Here is a 19,638-nt window from a genome sequence, read left to right on the forward strand (position 1 = left end):
ACAGACACCAAATACCAGGTAGAAAAAAATCATTGCCCCTTTCTTAAGAAAAATATCGTTAAAACGCGAAGCTTTCTTCCATAAAACCTGAGCGAAAATCAAAGCCCAAAATATAAACTGCCCGCAACCGCGTCGGAATGTAGAAATCGGATGGACGTCGACTTCATAACGCGGGGGACCCAGGTTAGATTTGTACCGCGGGAAGCGTTTTTTTTTTGAAGACGATAGCCGAGTCCTTTAAGGACTCTGACGATAGTCTTTCTTGGGCTATTTGAACGTGAAAAGTTTGGTCTGTCTGACTGTCTGTTTGTCTGCCTTGTCTGCCTGTCTGTCCCTCGATTCAGCCGCCGAGCCAAAGTGAAGCAGATACTGCACACTAGGTTTATATACTGCACTGCCAAATCTAAACGTCCAAGTCCGGTGGCAATGTCCATACTTGTCGACATTGTAGAGCCAAAAAAAGATATTATGCATATATGAGGCCAGACATGAATACATAAGTGATATCACTAAAAATACTCGGATTGTTGATTTAATAAGAAAATACGCCCAGAAAAATACACAACCGGTCGCCTGCGGTTTACCTAGCGGCATTTCAAGAAATCAAACGGTAACAGAAATGAAAGGTTCCACTAGATAGTTTTCACGTTCCGCATGGAACGCACGTGGAGTAGGGTCGTTTCCTCCTGTCTTGTTCTTGCTCCGTGTTCCAACGTGATCCTGCTATTCCTCGTGAAATAATTGCCGCGTTAATTAAAAACCAACTCGGTTCGCGCTTGGCACTGTTTGCGTCTGTTAAAACGGGGTATATAATGCGAACGAACTACCCCGCGAAAGCATCCAACCGTTTGTGATGCTAAATATGCTTTTTTGCAGCATATTCCTCGGCGTCCTCGTAATTATTCTCTTGATTGGGACAGCCTACGACATTGCCCGCTACTATATGCCGGAGGAGAAGAAAAAACTTCTTCCAGGTAAGTGCTGCTAGCTTGAATCCGGCAAAACGACGTGCAAGAAAAATTAAATGCATAAAGAAAAACAACGTCACTCAGTCCTTGTGGGCCCCTCCTACGGCCATATTTTGGAATAATCACAGACTTGTAAAGATTGATGAAACCTTTAAATGCAGCCAAAATAATGCCTATAAAAGGTAATCACGAAGGCACGATTTTATTTTAAGGGATGTACAGGCAGCCACAAAATAAAAAGGACCAAGTGAGCGGTGAGCAAGAACTATGAGCTAGAACCTTCGCTAAACATGCATATCAATTTTCTGAATTTCGGCCGGAACGGTTCGTTTGTCTTAAAAGTAGCACCTGGCAGCGCCTTATACGCGGCAGGACGACCGAGCGGCGCGATTCTTGGCAGCGTGCGTCATGCGCTGAAGCTGTACTACCGCGCAGCTCCGAAATATATACATCAGGCGCTCTTTTAATTGGTAAGCATTCTTTGCAGAGTACCTAACACCACCAACAGTGTAACGCTCTGCGTCTGCGCAAAAATGCATAATTGAAGTAGTTAAGGCATTTAATCGTTTTACTAGAGAAGATGGAGATAATGGGGCCAAGGTAATTGTTAGAGCCCGAAAAGACAACAAATCAAAAAAAAAAGGAAAAAGAAAAGTGCGCCAACGAGATCAAAAATGCCCCTTACACACTGCCACCGCAGGTCGAAGACAAAAATGAAAAGGCGTCAAGAAGGAAACTGAAAAAGGAATAAAAATATTAATGAAAACCCACCGACCATGTAATAATGCGGAATTGGCGAAGTTAACACGGTCAATCGTTATAATAAGGTAACTAAGCGTAAAGTATTTGGCGACGGAAACAAACTTAGAATGAGGACAAGCGGCGGCGCAGTAATGCTTATCTGTCTCTTCCGTTGTATACTTACCGCCAACCATTCAGTCACGCACGAAGCTTTATCGTAGAGTTGCTCCAACGCCAGCCAACTAAACTAAGCTGCTGCAAAGAATCGTCCCTCTGTCTCGGCGTTCGGCACAAGGCGCCACCAGGTACAGTCTTTGTCAAAATTTTGTGGGCCACGGCAACCATGGCCGGAGCAGGCGCGCGGCCGAACAGGGGCGCTGCGATTGCCGTTGTCGGCTGGTTCCGCGGCTAAAGAGGGAGAGGGGAACTTTTGCTCTTGCTTTTGTAGTGTGTCCGGCGTGGCAAGTGCTGCGCAAAGTGCCTGCGCCGAAGCGAAGTGCGCCTACTCTGAGAAACTGGCCCCGCTGCACTTATCGCGCCAGCCATACTACGAAAAGAAGAGCGAAAGTTCCCCTCACTCTCCTTAGCCGCGTAACCAGCCGACAGCGGCAAGCGCAGCGCCCCTGCTCGGCCGCGCGCCTGCTCCGGCCACGGTCGCCGTGGCCCACAAAATTTTGACAAAGACTGTACCTTATTCCACAGAAACGAGGCGCTGCCGCGGATATCAAGAAAAGTGTTATGCATTGACTGACTAGCGAAGGACCCACATGCGCACTCAGCTATCTCTACAGCAGGCGCTGGCCCGGAAAATGTCGCGCCGATAGTTTTCGCGTCGCGCTCGCTTGGTCCGTTTTATTCTGCGGCCGCCTGTACACCTTTGTCTTAACAGCTGTGTGTGTGTGCGGGGGGGGGGGGGGGGGGTGGAGGGGGGTATTGAGTTATACCTATCAGACCACCTGCCAACCACAGCGACTCGTGAAAGGCGGGAAGGAGGAATGAAGGTTTTCGGGTGTTCTGTCTGCCCGACCAGAACACTAAATGGTCCGGCAAATGCTACTACATTTGTGTTCTACAATAGCCTCAGTTACTCGGGGCACCTTAAAGCCGCCATTAAAGGTAGCAACTGGGGTTACCTTTTACAACAATACCAGGTCAACAGAACGTATTACTTCAACTTAATGGTACGGTGGGTTCCAGGCGGGGTTGTTTAACCAAACTGAAACAACACAACTACATTGCCCGGCGGTGGGTGCAATAAAGTCTGGTGGTGGGTGCACTCAATTAAAAGCACGCTGTGCCCTTTGGGGTTGGCGGCGTCAGAGTGAGCAATATCTCACCCCAGAGGAAGTGACCCGAGAGATAAACAGTTGCTGTAACCCGGTGTGGCGCTGTCGCGCGGTCGCTGACAAATGCTGCGCGCGCAGAGCCTCTGACCAAGGTGCTGGTGAGCTTCTCGGTGGTGTCCAACACCAACATGCTGCTCACCACAAAAGCGGCCAGCGAGTCGGACAGCGTGAAGCTGCGCTTCATCCACGGCATGCGCTTCTGGAGCTCCTGCTGGGTCATCCTGGGCCACACCTACTTCCTCGTCAGTGTCACTGCCCTGGGTGAGAAGTTCCGACGGGCTGAAACCAGCTAGACCGTTGCGGCTATCATGATAATGAGTGGTCGGAAACCGGTCTTCCACGCACTCATGGTCTACGGCAATCCGTGCACGATACGTTGGCCGCAAACCCGCGCATGCATGCACTGTAGGACAATCCTGTGGTTCAGCTTCGTCACAACATACTCGACTGGCCAGTTCGTGTCAACAACAAACCAAATTTGGCGAATACCAGCAACGATCATACAAGACGACTCAAAAGTACGATTTGCGCTGTCACTCTGTGCAATGCAGAACGTCATGCATGTATTGCGTGATGTCGCAGAGCAGAATGAACTTTTGAGTTAAATCGTGTGCTCGGAATCATCATTCGCCAAAATTTCATTTCTGCCTGCTTTAATTAGTTGATAAACTGCAATGTGGTGAAGCTGAACCCCGGTATTGCAATAGAGCGTGGGTGAACGCTTACTCCATGTAAACTTTCAAATATTCCCACAAACTTAAGCTCTAGGTAAAAACCAAAGCACAGCACACATGGCTTAGCATGCTGCGCTTGATACTGTTCAGCCTGAAATGAGAAAAACTATGCCCTTTCCACGTCTCTTTCATGGGCTATGATAGCGCCCGGGAATCGCTATACAGCGCAGACACGCACAAAAAAGATTCACGTAACAGGTTTTCATCGAGTTCATTCACACGGTGGGCTGGAGAACTCGCCAATTTTACAAAAAAAACTCCCCCCTATCTACGCGCACGGAGACCTGGTGCAGCCCTCAGCACTATGTTTGCCAGCTTGATGGAGGCAGTATACAAAATCGCACGAGTGCACATACGAGACTCGGGCGCACCTTTACGAACCTAGGCGTATATGTATAAAATACGCAGCGTTCCGCCATATTTCAAAAATAGTAGCCCAGGAGCAGAGCAGCTTCAGGAGCGAGTGCTTTCAGAAATAAAAACACCCAGGGATGCAGTGAACATATCGCATATCTACGTTCAATCGCAAACATCACAGAATAATAACCACATCGAGTGATCCCATGTGGGTTGTTGCTGTATACAGAAACTGTAAAACTCAGGGGAAAAGTTAAATACAGGCTCACGATCTAAAATAAAGCTAGCTTAGCAGGCTGATTATAATCAAGGATTTCTTTCTCCGCGCAGCGAGAGCTCTTACGGTAGACTACCACGCCATTCCGCTTCAAAAGCTTCCTGTAAAGAACGTTTCAGTGCAAGCACGTGCGCATTAAAAGGAAGCTAACTTAGCAAGGGGCCCACTATGGAACTGAACGCAAACTTTAGGAAGGTTTTATAACAGCCTTGTAAAATAACAATGCAGTCGGTGCTGTTGTTTGTAAACAGAGTACTCTGATGGCACGTGATGTGTTTCCTCGCTCACTCGCGCGCTTTTCGCGCGAATAGCAGCCGCTGGTAGCTGCGTGCCTCTTCGGGCAATCGCCAGCAGAGCGAGAAAACCGGCCGGTAAGCCGCTTGACCGAAAATGCGGTGCAATCATGCGGGCGTCTCAGTGTTTGTGCAGATTAAGGCACCATATCGTGCGTTGCAAAACACTGCGTGCTCCAATGGCTGCGTTACAAACAGTAAACGCAGCCGTCACAATAGGCCGAAACAATGAAGGCGCCGACAGCCCTCGCTATTGGTGGTTTAGCGCTTAAGGTTCGCGTTAATTCTGCGTAATATTTTAATCTGCAACAAAATTTTCTGTACAAACACAGTGATTGGCCCACTTCTCAATTCGCGATGGGAGCAGTTTCGCTTGTGTTTTCGAGCCAACGGCTGGTTCGCTATAAATTTTGACCTTTGCGGACTACGTCTGCGACACTGCCGATCCATCAGACTCAGCTACTAACCGTTATCGCCCGTTGTGAGCGAGATCTGAAGTAGCTGTGAACACTGTCGTCAACGCTGTTCCCGGAATAACCGCAGAAAAAAATGTAGAAACAAGTCTTCTTAATTGCTGATGCTTCCACATAAGAAATGCGCGCACGATCTCAATTACAGTATTGCTTGTGACATGCTGTATTTTTGCACGAAGAAGCAGGACAGCCCCGCAATAAGTAATCGAATCTACTGCGTATTTTGGGTTAAGAAATTGCAAGGTGGCGTGAACATGTTATTGTCAGTGTATGATGCCCGTCGAAATGACTGCTAGACAACAGGCACAGGACATTAGTGGAAAACACCGCTGCCCACCGGGTTTTTTAGGTGCGGAATACCTTAGGATCGCACAATGTCCGTCCGCGTCCGTGCGCATAGCATTCACAATCGAAAAAAATCACATGGGCACCAGTAGGATTCGAGCCCGTGTCTGGTAGACCAGACAGAGTTAGTGTCAGACGTCTTATCCATTGGGCTACGACCGCGAGTTAATACCTGAGAGTCAAACGGCTTACTCCCTCGCCTATAACGGTGCGGAGTACCTTGGGACCTCCCAATGTCCGTCCGCGTCCATCCGTGCGCGCACCACCATCAAGCGAAAATCAAGCGAAATTCGATTTGAGCCTTGAGTTTCAGTTTCGTTTAGGGAATAATCAAGGTGCAACTCACGGCTCAAATCGAAGGGCGGTCGGGGCGCAAATCGGATGTCACTCGGGGCGCAGCTTGGATGTCATTTCGAGTCCCAGTACTCCGCACCTTCGCCATCATACACAGAGTTGAGATGCTGCCATTTTTTCTCTACTGAGCACGCTTTCCATAAAGTTGGAATTCAGCGGCATTTCGTAATTTTTTTTATCTAGCTGAAGTGTAATTTGACTCGGGCCACCTTTCTGCAGCGGATTCGTTCAACATCATCAAGTACCACCACCAGGCCGCATTCCTCATGATCGCGAATGCCTACCCCTGCATCCAGACGTTCATTTTTCTCAGGCAAGCGACATTGTTTATTTACGCCGGGTCCCTCCTGGTGTGCATGGTAAAAGCTGCGTTAGGTGAACCCGTGCTCTCCCCCCCCCCCCCTTTTTTTTTTCTTGCTTTCCGCACATACTCAGCGACCTCAAAAGGCACGTTCAATTGAACTCGCTGCTACGACTGGCCGAAGCAGAGATGTTTTTTTTGTCCTCTTCGCAATCCGAACGCTGAATATGAAGGCTTTTCTATATTTTTATAGAGATTAGAAGCAAATTGCTTTTTTAGCTTGTGTTATTTTGACTTCCTTAATTCAGACTCGCTTGTACACTTGCAAAGAGAATAAAATGGAGCACGAGGGCGTCAACTGAACACAATTGCAGTGCCACCTGGCAGGCGAAAGAGAGAGAGAATAATTTTAATGAATGGAAGGAAAACACGGAGAGGTCGGGCTGATATATGGGCTCTGGCCTGCTACCCTGTGTGAGAGAAGGTGAAGGGGTAAAAGATCGTAGAAGTTGACAGGTATGATGATTGCTAGATAGAGGTGGAGGTACAACTGTATACAAAATATGCCTATACCGTGTACAGTGTCTGTTCAATAGTTCACCACAACGGGGCCTAAGCTCAAATCTAGCGGCCAAAGCACTGCTTTTTTGAAAATGCCAGCCCTGCCTTAAACGCCTTGTTTGAACGCTGCGAGTCTGGTATGGAGCCCAGCAGCACATCAGACAATGCTCGATTGTCTAAGCGGGCCAACGACGTGGTTAACTTTTCGCGGTGATGCATGAAACAATGACAGTTGACGAGAACATGTGGGATGGTCTCCGGAGTATGCCACATTTCACATTCAGGGTCAATCGCACCGCCGATGGGGCGTTGGTAGCGATGAGTAAAAGCTACGTCGATCCGCAGTCGATGGAACAGCGACGCGTGGCACCGCCGAGTCCTCGCGGGAAACTGGAACCTGCATTCAGGGTCGAGACGATGGAGCAGGCAAGACCACAAATTATGGGCATTCGATATCTTAGCGAAAGTCGCGGGTTTTCATATACCGTTGTGCTTTATATTTCTCTTGCGGCTGATGCATGCGCCTTGTTCATGGCCTCGCAAAGCACGGAACCCTGGCCGGGTTTGTCCCACCCGTGCAATCCGGCGCGGAATTCCGAAGCATCAACATCTGGTTGTAGCTCCTAGCCAACTTGCTACTATCTGGACGCAAACAGCAGCGCTGGAAAAAAAAACACGCGTGTTCTTTAGTTTATCAAAACTGTTTACCAGATAACGGCAAGTAGCGGTCGGAATTTCACAGGGCCCAGATAACTGGAACGCGTGGATACACGTGTTTCTCCAAGCACGAAATAAATACATCAAGCGCCGTTCTCGGCAGCAAGCGTTACGTCGGACCAGTGGTCCGGCGATATAAAGCTACTAAGGCTAACTAGAATAGTCAGCTAACTGTGTAGTGCGGTCACTGGTATCGTCCACTTTGTATTCTGCGTGCTGCCCATTTTAGGTTGTATGCCTAGAAAAGCGGTCCCCTCCTGCTTTGTCCTGCGCACTAGCCTGTATAAAAATAAAATTATTGTTAATTATTAATTGCTAATAGATGAAAATACGCATGTTTTAAATGGAAATGAAGATTAAATTCTGAGTAACACGACATGTCCTGATTTGTCTTAAAAACACCGTTGAAGTATACTACAAATCTTTCCATTTTCTCCGAGACCCAGTTTTCTTTCCAGACGTTGGAGATCCTCAGTGGTATTTTTGTAGTTTTTTGTTACCCCTGCTAGCAAAGGCCAGTCGTTAGTTGAACTGCGGTGACAATGCGAAGAGTATATGCTAATTAAAAGCTATCGCTTTGTGCACCCGCTGCTTCATGATCATTGCATGTATCGTAATGGCGGCGCGAGTTGAGGAGCCACACGGCGTTTCGTTAGTCATCACTGCTAAATTCACCTGTACTTGCCTGAACGCGAAGATTCGTTCGGAATTCTCTGAGAGCAAGAACTTAAGCACAGATCAGCAGAGTGCACCGCGCACGGCCGGACGTTCGGCCGCGAAAACCAACGGCAGGCCACGCTTTGTTTCTTCTTTTACTTTTCACAGCGGATTTCTGGTGGCATTCAACGTGCTCAAGTACCTCAAGGAATACAAGAAGACTCTTGCTATTCCCATCGCCTTGCTGCTGATTCGTCGATACATCAGGTATGCACATAGAAGCGCCTTGCTTCAGACGGTTTTTAAAGTACAGCCATGAACAAATGAAATGCGAACACGAAAATATGAATCAGAACACGCAAAAATGATGAATACTATTCGTTGATATCCAGCATTGGCGCGCTATTGGTATATTCGGAAAGCCACATTTCCCAACTTTGTTTTGTAACTAAGCCACGCGTCATTTTGACTTGCGTAGAAAGAAATCGCGCTATGTGTGTGTTCTTGTTCATATTTTCGTGTTCGCGTTTCATCATTACTGCACGTTGCGCTGAGAACAAAAGATGACAAAACATATTGTTTTGACAGCCACATTTTATGGCGAAATCGAACCATTAGACGGACACCCAGTTAGAGGCCATATAAAAAGTCACAGTGCCGTTTCACTTCGTGAACACTGGTTACGCGAAAGAGCATCGAATGATTTATAAGTGCTGTTATTAAGGCGAAAGCCTGGGGTGTCTCACCAAACGCGAAAAGTGATTGTAGTCGTTGTCAGTGGCGGCGCCAACATAAATGGTGCCAAAATGGCCACCGCTGTAAAGGGAAACTAAATCAAAACACATCTGAGTTCGTGTGGCACTTCGACCCGGGTCGCAAGAGCTGGAGGTAAGTGCGCTAACGACAGCGCTAACCCGGCACCCTCGTCAAATGGAACAAAGATTAGCCTCAAAGCGTGCCCCGCGAGAGGCACACGTGACGGCATGCGCGTAGAACAGGTGCACCCGGAGGAGGGCTCTCAGCGTGGGGAAACAGCGGGATAGCACGAAGTGCTGGGTGTATGAGAGGCGCCTCCACTAACCCTCCTGCCACAGACCTCCGACATGCGCAACAAATAAACCTTCAACAGGACAATTCCCTGAACTTAAAAGTAAGGGTACAACTGGCATTTCTTCGTAAAGAAATGCAACAGCTACGAAAAGAAAACCAGGAACTAAAGAAGGCACTGGCAGAACAAAATACCTAAGCATCGACGCCACAAGGGACAGGGCAGCCCGAGGGCCCTACACGTCGCAGCAGGAGCCACAGTAAGAAACTAACGCCTAGCCCAGAATTTAACAAGAGCTAATGCCACTGCTGAACATAATACGATCTGACGTTCAAGGAACGAGCTTCTCGGCAAGACGAAATAGGAAGATTCGCATTCTTTTGGAACGTTTCATGAAAGATACGTCCGCCATTATCGAGTACCTCACTAATAAACTACCGGATAAAGAGGAACCACCACGGAAAGGTCCCCCAAGAAACAATCATACTCTCGCACAACAATAAACAATCTTAACATAGCACAAGGAAATTGGCGTAGCTACGTTACATGTTCGGCAATCTTATACCAGAAATTACAGCAAATTCGTTCCCTCTTCGTACTCATACGAAAAATGCGATGTGTTCCGACTATGCGGAGTTATATCACATCTTCTGCCCCAACCATTGCTAATGCCCGTAAAACAACCCTTAACGATAACAGTAACCTTGCACCTTCAGCACCAGGATACTCAATACTCCTGGTCCCAAGTGATATTTGTTGTACGCAAATTTGTTTAGCGGGTCCTCAAAGCGACATGAGGTAATATTCGTGCATGCTTGTCTTCCATCCGGGAAGCCAAAACTGGTGGCATCAGTGTACTACCCACCAGTTAATAGTTCTGAATTCCAACCTTTATTCCAATGGTTCACGGATGTCATAAATCTGTATCCTAATGTCCCTATCGTGATAGGGAGGTCCCTATGTGATAGGAGGTGAACACAGCTTGGGGGTATACTGACTCAAACGAGCGGGGTCGCGAGGTTGAAGAAGTTACTGCTATGAACAACATCTTTTTCCTGAACAACCTCACGGTGACTACTCGAGTTGGAGCACAGCCCTAGGTCACAACGGAGCACGACAGCTGACCTCACCCTCGCCTCTCATGGAGCAGCATCAGGTTGGAAAATATACGACACCACGTGGGGCAGGGACCATTACCCTATAGCAATCACGCTCAAAGGGCGACGGAAAATTCAAAGTAAAACTTTACAAGTTACCAACTGGAACAGCTTCCGTGCAATACTGAATGAATCATCGGAGGCATTTACTGATCTTACATCCTTCGGTCAAACAGCAGAGATGTCACAGGAAGAGGTCGCCTGCTCTGAAGCTTTCCAATTTATGGAAAAGAGCTAAGGATCTCACACGCAGATGCCCACAACTTGGCAAAAGACACTGCGACCTGATAAGAATTCACAAGAATTTAAAATTATTCGGGATTATCAGAAGCAGCTTGCATATGACAACTGGCAGGAACTGTGCTACCAAATGGGGAAACAGCGTAGCCTCTCCCGGTTTGGCGCATCTATAGAACCACGGCTGGAAAGGGAAAGAAACGATCGCCTCTCCTCGCCACTCTTACGCTTAGTACCCCTGCGGACTAAGTAGAAAAAAGTATCATTACAACATTCTTCATCAGCTGGTTCTCATTCTAGTGATTATTTACCTCAAATTACGGTAAATAGCCCCCACCCTTCTCTGGCCACTCCTTTCACCCCTGCAGAACTCCGGGATGCAATACGGCAACACAAAATGAAACCGGCACTAGGCCATGATGGCATAACATGGCAGCATATCCGCAACCTGAATGAACCCCAACTTGGACACCTGCTCAATTTCCTTAACGACTCCTGGCAATCGGGAGAAATCCTGGAAGCCCTCAAGCATACTTTCATCAATATCATCCCAAAGCCTGGCACAGACCCCTCAGAAGTAGCCAACCTGCGACCGATCTCTCTTACCCCCCGATGCTGTGTAAATTGATGGAACGACTAATAAACAACCGAATGCAGTATTACCTCGAACATGTTAAGGCTTGGTTTTATCCAGCCCAAATAGGATTCCGGCCAAACCTTGGTACGCATGACTGCCTCTGGCTGCTTAAACGAGTCATCAATCGACAAGCGCATCGCCGTGATCTTTTCAACTATGTCTCACTGTCGACCTCCGCAAAACCTTTGACAGAGTCCATCAGGCGGCCATACTGAAAGCTCTTGCCAGGCGTTCCCAGCCTGCGTGCACAAAACTGGGTACGCAGCTCCCTCAAAGATTGACCGGTTCAACTCTGTGTCTTACTACCCGGATGGGCACCAAAGACTATACGAGCAAAGAAAGGGCACCAAATACTACAACAAGAGGGGGTCCCACAGGGATCTGTACTTGGCCCCGTACTTTATAACATAGTGACGACTCAGCTCGCAAGGGCATTGGAGAAGGAAACGTCGACGCGGTTCACCATATACGCCGGCTATATTACTATCTGTACCGAAGCCTGTGGCTACCACACAAAGCAGGACATGATTACTGAACTAAAAGCTGCGGTGAACACATTTGAGGGTGCTTTGCCCGATCTAGGTCTTGAACTAGCCCCAGAGAAAACGGAACCGATGGTTGTGACCCACTCCAAAGCAAGCGCGCACACCGAGGATGCCATTCTGCATATTGGCGGTAGGGTCATTGAGGCAGCGAGAGGATCAGTTCGCTTTCTTGGCCTCCTCCTCTGTAGCAGTGGCAGTACCAAGGCCTGGTTGTCACAATGAAGACAAAATTGGAAATATATGCTCGCACTTGTTCGTTTATCCATTAAGTGCGGCGGAGCTAATCAACGTCAACGTACATGCATCTCCATGGCTCGAGCTGTCGGAATTGGCACTATGACATGGCGCCCCCATTTCTGACCTCAGTAAGAAAAACCTTAAAACTATCCGTGCTCGACATAAAGCCCCCCTGAGAGCAATTACCGGCCTTCCAAAACACACCCGAATCGACGTCCTCGAGCGTGCGTCTTCATCCCTCCGATAGACACGATTGTGTAAGGTACCAGATGTCAGGCTTCCGCTAAACGCAGCCTCACAAGGCAGGGAATTGAACTTATGGCATGGGACGCGCAGACTGCGTTGGCACCTTGGACGTTCACAGACGATGCCTTATGTCACATTTCCAGAACAATAACGCAAAACAAGTATCATGCAAGAAAACGGCGAATTCAGCACCTACAGAACACCAAGCTCAAAGGAGAAGTGAACATTTTCAGAGATGCAAGCATTACACTGAGTACCGTTAGCACTGCATGGATATACCCGGAAGAAACATCTTTAAATAGCTTTGCACTCAACCATGATAATGCCACTAGCCTGGAAGGTGAATTGTACACTATAAATAACGCCCTCAGTCATCTATGTTATGATCTTGACACCCGGCCCCCTGTATACCTGCGTATCCTCACGGTTTCGTTTGAGTCTGTACAATAACTCCGGAAGCTTTCCTCCTCCAACCCAATAGTAAACGCTGTTTCGATGCAAATTGAACTCCTCAGAAAACAGGGTGTACACGGCCGTATCGCCTGGACGCCGGGCCATGAGGACACGAAACAGGAAATCGGGTTGCGCACGAGGCAGCGCAGGAGAGTATCGCTCATTTCTCTGGACCGAACACCTCGTTGTATTCCCCTCCCACGCCCCCGGCTCTACTCCTGCTACGACGTAAGAAGGCAAGACAACCGGAATACCGGATGGCCTCCCTGACAGGTTACCTGTTCAATGTTGGCACGCAACCAAGAACGGCTAAAGTATTCGTAAATAAGTTGTGCTGACGGTGCGTATACTTCCCATATAATACAGAAATAGACCCGCAGACCTCAAGGACGGGAACATTGCCCTTATTGCAATCTGGCCGTCAAATCTTATGTATACTTCCGGGAGCATCGAACACAGCTTCTATCACGTCACACCCCGTTTACCTTCTCTGAAATATCAGACAACATAGACTGCGGTGAGCTTCTTTTGGAGCTCGCTAGCTTTTCAATTGAGAGTGGTCTGGCGGTGGTTGTCTAGCTGGGCGACGCCTAGTCCGTCACACTGTCTGAAAAACTGTGAAGTGCAACTAGGAACTTAAACCGATCCTACTCTATATCCCCCTTCCCACACAACTAAAGCCAACCCTCATTGGCTTCGGCCTTCCTGTCAAATAAAAGCTGCAACTAACTAAATGACGGTGAGCATTTTTTCACCACTTTCTTTCTGACTCAAAAAATTCTTCATCTGTTTCTATGACCTACCGCATTCCCCCCTTTGCGTTCCGAGGTTTTCTTGACTGCCAACCCTTATTCTGTCTTAATTCACCGAGCCCCTCATTTCCCATTTTCTGATTGTTATTGTCATTGTTAATATATATATAAATATAAATAAATAAATAAATAAATAAATAAATATATATATATATATATATATATATATATATATATATATATATATATATATATATATATATATATATATATATATATATATATATATATATAACAACCAAGAGTGAGGGAGGGAGGAACGCGGTTGAATTAACAAGGCAGCTCTCAAGATTGCACGACTACGTGGCAACGCACGTGGCGTAGGCTGCAAGTTCAGGCAGTGCGGAAGCGTGGACAATCGCGGTTTGAACTTGCCTGAACTTGCGCCCTGCCTGAACTTGCAGCCCACGCCACGTGCGTTGCCACGTCGTCGTGCAATCTTGAGAGCTGCCTTGTTAATTCAAGCTCTCTCTCTCTCTCTCTCTCTCTCTCTCTCTCTCTCTCTCTCTCTCTCTCTCTCTCTCTCTCTCTCTCTCTCTCTCTCTCTCTCCTTGTTGTTGTTGTACCACGGGCATTGCCTGACTGTATGCATACTCTCCGCTTCCGAAACATCTCCTCCTCACAGTTTTCCGCAAAACTATATAAGAAATGTGTTCCAAATGTTTGTGGCAGCAAAATCACGTAACTGTAATCTGATGAAGGCAAGTCCCATTGCCGCTACGTGAGTAAACCTTCTTTGTTATTGTTCTTGATTATGATGGTTTGATTTTATTGGCGCAAGGCCGACATGGGCAAACAGCGCCAGACACAAAGTTATTTGATGAGGAGGGAACACGAAATAAAATCAGTTAAAAACTATGAGTACGGCTGGTGTAAAGGCCAGGGTGAAGAACAAGAGCGGTTAAAAGATAAATAAGGTGGCTGGTGTATAGGACCAGGGATAAAACTATGGGTGGTATGTGATGAGTTGTAAAAAGTGAACTTCTGATAGGAACTTAAAGGTGCGCTGAACAGAAAAGATGGCATCGTCTCCTAAGAAGTATGACGGGTGTGGTGGAATATGTCGTGTGTGTAGTTGTGGGAAGTGTTTGCGTCGTGTAATGTCGAGTGCCTTACATTGTATGAGAATGTGGATCACGGATAGGGCCTCTCCGCACCTGCTGCACAGAGGTCTTGGAGATCCAGTGAGAAGGTGCGAGTGCGTTGCATGTGTGTGCCCTATCCGTAATCTAGCCAAGGCGACTTCAGTGTATCTATTGCGTGTGTCGGTGGTGTATGGTCCCAAGTGAGGTTTTATTACGTGTAACTTGTTGTCTGTTTGTTCACTCCAGTGTGTTTGCCATGTTTCGCGAAGTTATGGTCTGATGTGTGGTTTCACGTCTGTGTAGGGTAATGAGGTTATGTCTACTGTATTCGAGAGTGTAGCAGCAGCAGCCATTCGATCCGCTGCTTCGTTCCCGGCTATACCACAGTGGCCAGGAGCAAAGGACTAGTTCAAATTTGTGGACATACACAGACATAATACCCTTGACTATTAAATTTATAACGTGATTTTTTGAAGACTTTGTTGTCTTGTTCTTGTTGAAGACTTTGTTATTGTTCTTGCTGTGCATCCGACAGAGTCGGATGCACAGCAAGAACAATATCCTGTGCATCTGACTGTGCATCCGACTCTGTCGTTCGCTGTGGTGGCCTGTTCGAGCAGCTTCATCCACCAAGACATTGCCGATGATTCCGCAGGGACCTGGAAGCCACTGGAATATTATGTCATGGCCGTTTGTGATGGCTTGGTGGTATTTTTTCTCTAATCTCTCTCACCAATTGGTGGAGGGGGCCGTAGCTCAGGGCTGCGCGTAAGCTTTGTAAAGCAACCTTAGAGTCCGAGAAAATAGCCAAGTTTTGAGGAGTAGCTCTGATAACGTGATGAAGAGCCTCACGAATGGCTGCGAGTTCTGTGGCTGTCGAGGTCGTAATATGGGCCACACGGAATCGAGTTGTGACACAATCTGCTGGAACAACCACCGCACCTGCCGAACTGGATGACGTTACCGACCCATCCATGTATACATGTTTCCGGTCGTTGTACCACTCATGCAGAAACAGCATTGTAAGCTGTTGAAGGGCCAAGGATGGCAAGGCGGCCTTTTTGCCGATTCCCGGAACGCTGGGACGGATCTCAGGCTGTGCCAGACACCACAACGGGGAGGACGATGTAACCGCAGGAACATACCTCGACGGGATTTCAGCCCTGTGCATTGTAACAATGGCTGAAAACGTAGATCGTGGTCGGTTATAAGGGGGCTGCGCCAGATGGTGAGATGGCAGCCTCGTGAGAAGCCTGATGTACAGGCGTAGCGTCTCAGTAGCCACATACGTTGCTATTGGGCATTCTTGAGCGATGCAAATGGTGCCGACTGTTGATGCACAACGCGGCAAACCAAGACACGTACGCAGGGCCTGTGCTTGGATGCTCTGTATTACCCAAAGGATTGTGGAGCAGGTATTGGAAATTGCGGGCAAGCTGTAACGGAAGACTCCTAAAAATAGGGCGGAGTACAGCTACATCATTCCCCTTACCGATGTTCCCCAAGTCTTTCCAGCAAGAAATATGAATATTTGGGCAATGGCAGTGAGTTTCTTCTTAAGGACAGTCACATGTGCGCTCTATGAAATGTCTCGATGATAATGCCGAGGAATTTATGATGCCTGGAGTAGGGAACCAACCTCCCATTTATCTTGATGCAAAATCGGGACATGGGCTTGCGGGTAAATGCGACAAGCGCGCACTTGTCACCCGAGATGCACAGACCTTGCCTTTATAGGTAATATCCCGTGACATTGGCCGCCTTTTGAGGTCGTGCCCGTAGCTGTGGTCGGTTGACACCCGAAGCCCACAGGCAAATGTCATCGGCATAAATGGAGACGCAGACATTTTTGGGGAGAGCGGGCACAAGCCCGACGATCGCTAGATTGAAAAGCGTTGGGCTTAGCACTCCACCTTGAGGAACACCACGTTGAATAAGGTGCTGTGATGTTGGGCCGTCCTCTGTCATAACATAAAAAGGACTTCCCGAAAAGAATCTTTCTACCCATCGGTGAAGTCGCCCACCAAGTCCGAAATACTCCAGGGCATCTAGAATGGCCTCTTGAACGACATTGTCGTAGGCGCCCTTAACGTCAAGGAAGAGGGCTTCGGACAGGCGTTTGCGACTTTTTTCTTGCTGTGCAAACGTTACCAGGTCCACCACGCAGTCTATGGAGGAACGCGCACGTCGGAAACCGGCCATAACTTCAGGGTATATGTTGTTGTATTCAAGGTACCACTGCAGCCGCGTGAGTATCATTCTTTCCATGACCTTACAAAGGCAGCTTGCCAAGGCAATTGGACGGTATATGATGGAAGGTCAAGTGGAGATTTGCAAGGCTTGAGTAAAGGGACCAGACGACTTATTTTCCACTCCGGTGGAACGACGCCATCCGTCCACGTCTTGTTAAAGATGTCCAAAAGCGTTTGACGTGCTTGAGGGCCAAGGTGGCATAGTGTGGAGTAGGAGACCTCATCGGGACCTGGTAATGAGCTACGCCTGCAGGATTCCAGAGCTGCCTGTAACCCTTCCATGGAAAAGAGCACGTCTATGCGTTGATCGCGTGGGGTGGGGACTTCACGGGTCCTTGAAGGTCGGATGCCATCAGCTCTAGCGGCAACTCTCGTGCAGAAATCTTCTGCGACCTCCAGCTCTGAACGGTTTTCACGAAGTGCCAAAGCCTTGAATGGGTAGCGCTGCTGCACAGGTGTCGCAAGGCCACGCACTACACTCCATATAAAAGACAAAGGTTTCCGAGGGTCGAGGGACTCGCAGAATGATGTCCACCGCCGTGCCTGGACCTGAGCGACGCGGCGCTGTATTTTCTTCTGTATGCTTCTGGCTACCCTTAGGTCGTGTACCTGTACCGTCGCTCCGCACGCCGTCGAATTGCCCGGAGGCGTTTCAAGTTCGATGTCAAATTCAGTTACTTTTGGCGGCATTGTGACAGTACGCGTACAAGACTGTGTTGCACTGCCGATCGCGGATTCTAAGCTTGTGTAAAGACCCGCACAGCAGGCGTCCTCCATAAGGGATTGAAATTTCGGCCAGTCAGTATGTTTGGTCACATTGGGCGAAAAAGGGTTCTGGAATCTTTTAATTTTGATAAAATGTTGGAAGGTGGAAGGATTGGCAGTCAAGAATACCAAGGAAAGCAAAGGGGAGGATGCGGTATACCATTGAAACAGATAAAGAATTTTCGGAAGAAACAGAGAAAGTGGAAAAAAAAATCGCGCCAATCCACCCCGTGAATGTGGTTGGAAAGCAAATCTGTAAACGGCACCCATAACGATTACTCATGCGACGTCACTTAAAATCACTCACATCGCTCTACAAATAGTAAAACCAGAGAGAAGTGCACTTAACCACACCATTTATTACTTCAAAGAGATATTCTCGGTATGGTTAACTCAATGCATGATGCATGAACGGTGTTTGGTTGAGTTGTATTGGTGTAGCACAAGAGTGGAAACTTTTTTTTATAAAATCAAAGTAAGCTCCAACCCGGTGTTAGACGACCTGACTTCTCCGTCCCTGCGCCGCGGACGGAGGCGACGAGACTTGCGGCTGAGAAAGAGGAGGAAGAAATACTGCTGTTCAGATTTCTGAACGGCCCAGAGTGCAGCCCTGGGGAGTGATTCCTTCTTCTGTGGGGCCCATATGCACTCCGCGCGGCCTGTGTTCTGTCCACCCGCTGAAGCTGGGTAGGTAGAGAGGGCCTGGAGAGTAGCATCTCCCATTTCTCTTATGGGTAGTTGACGGAAAGAGAGGAGGGTGCTCAGGGCTAAAGTCGCACACCCCGATTACGGGGCGGAGTGTTCCTGCTTCTGAGCAAAATTTACATTCAGCGTCGTAGCGATTCGGATACATTAAGTGAAGACGCGTAGGCTGTGGGAAGGAGCCCGGATTGTATCACCCGCAGGGTAGTTTGTTGTTCTTTGGAAAGGTTAGGGTAAGGCGAAGGCACGGTCTGTCTCACAAGGCGATAATGCTGGGTTATCTCCCTGAACGTGACAAGCGGGTGACTGTCCTCGTGCAGCTCCATAGCACGGGAGGTAAAAGCGCAGGCTTGTTGGGTGGGCGTATTTGTTGCCCTCCATTCAAGCGTGAGGGGTTGTCCAGATGAGCTGAATGGAACCGTTTGGGGAGTGGTTTTTAGCACGCACAGTGCAGGTCAGAACACCCAACCCGACTGGTAATTCCAGTAGGATTGCTGGGAATCGGTGACTACCCTCCGAACCCCTGGTTGAGTCAGAGCCAATGTGATGGCTGCCTCTTCTGCTGCCGTCATTTGTTGGGTCCTAAGCGAGGTACACGCAAGGAGGCTGGTTCTGGAGGTAGCCACGATGATGGCGTGTTGCTGCCCTCGATATTTGGAGAAGTCTCTGTAGACAACTGCATGAGCCCCACCGAGGGTGGTGTTTAGCGCTTGAGCCAGTGCTTTTCGGTGACCCTCGTCATGTGGGGGGTTCATATTTCTAAGCAAAGGGAGCATCTTTAGTTTTAGTCACCAAGAGTCTGGGAGTACGTCAAGCGGAGTGACATTCTGGGCTGCCCAGCCAATCTGGTGAAGCATGCGGTTACCCACCGCAGTTCTGAGTCGGACCTTCTGGTTAGAAAGATGGCCTTCTATCAGCTCTTCCACCGTGTTGTGGAGTCCGTGCTAAGCAGCCTCAGTGTGGACGCACTCATGAGAAGACCAATGGCCTGCTCAACCGCCTTTATAAACATTATATAAAGCATCTCTATGTCTTCCTCGTCGAGAAGACAGGGGGTTGACGTAAGTGACTCTCGAGAGGACAAAAGCTTCAATTAATCGAAAGCTACCAGATTCCTTTAGGGCCTCGCTTCTTGGTGGCAACTTGCCTGATCATGTGTATGATTTGATCAATGCTGTTTTTAGGCGCTACAAGGAGACGTCACTCTTGGTGTTATCCTCGAGATGTAGGTCCAGGATCTTGATGCTGGGGCTTGGAGTGATGGCCAGGTCATCAAGAAGTATTTGAATGTATTCCTTGATTTGGCGTGAGGGCGGACGACAAGAAGCTGGGATTTTT

At 48.3% G+C, this 19,638-nt stretch overlaps 1 protein-coding gene across 1 annotated transcript in view; it reads left to right on the forward strand.

The window, feature by feature from the left end:
- Positions 1-19,638, forward strand: part of LOC144159544 (nose resistant to fluoxetine protein 6-like) — a 129,998-nt gene that overhangs the window by 74,226 nt on the left and 36,134 nt on the right. Inside the window, exons 4-7 of the mRNA XM_077691112.1 lie at positions 877-974; positions 3,134-3,316; positions 6,108-6,201; positions 8,293-8,391. Coding sequence (XP_077547238.1) covers positions 877-974; positions 3,134-3,316; positions 6,108-6,201; positions 8,293-8,391 — 474 coding nt within the window. The remainder of the gene's footprint in view (positions 1-876; positions 975-3,133; positions 3,317-6,107; positions 6,202-8,292; positions 8,392-19,638) is intronic.

The sequence above is a fragment of the Haemaphysalis longicornis genome, unplaced genomic scaffold (genome assembly GCF_048455015.1).
Source record: "Haemaphysalis longicornis isolate Haplotype H1 unplaced genomic scaffold, Haemaphysalis longicornis Haplotype H1 scaffold_1, whole genome shotgun sequence".
Taxonomy (NCBI): domain Eukaryota; kingdom Metazoa; phylum Arthropoda; class Arachnida; order Ixodida; family Ixodidae; genus Haemaphysalis; species Haemaphysalis longicornis.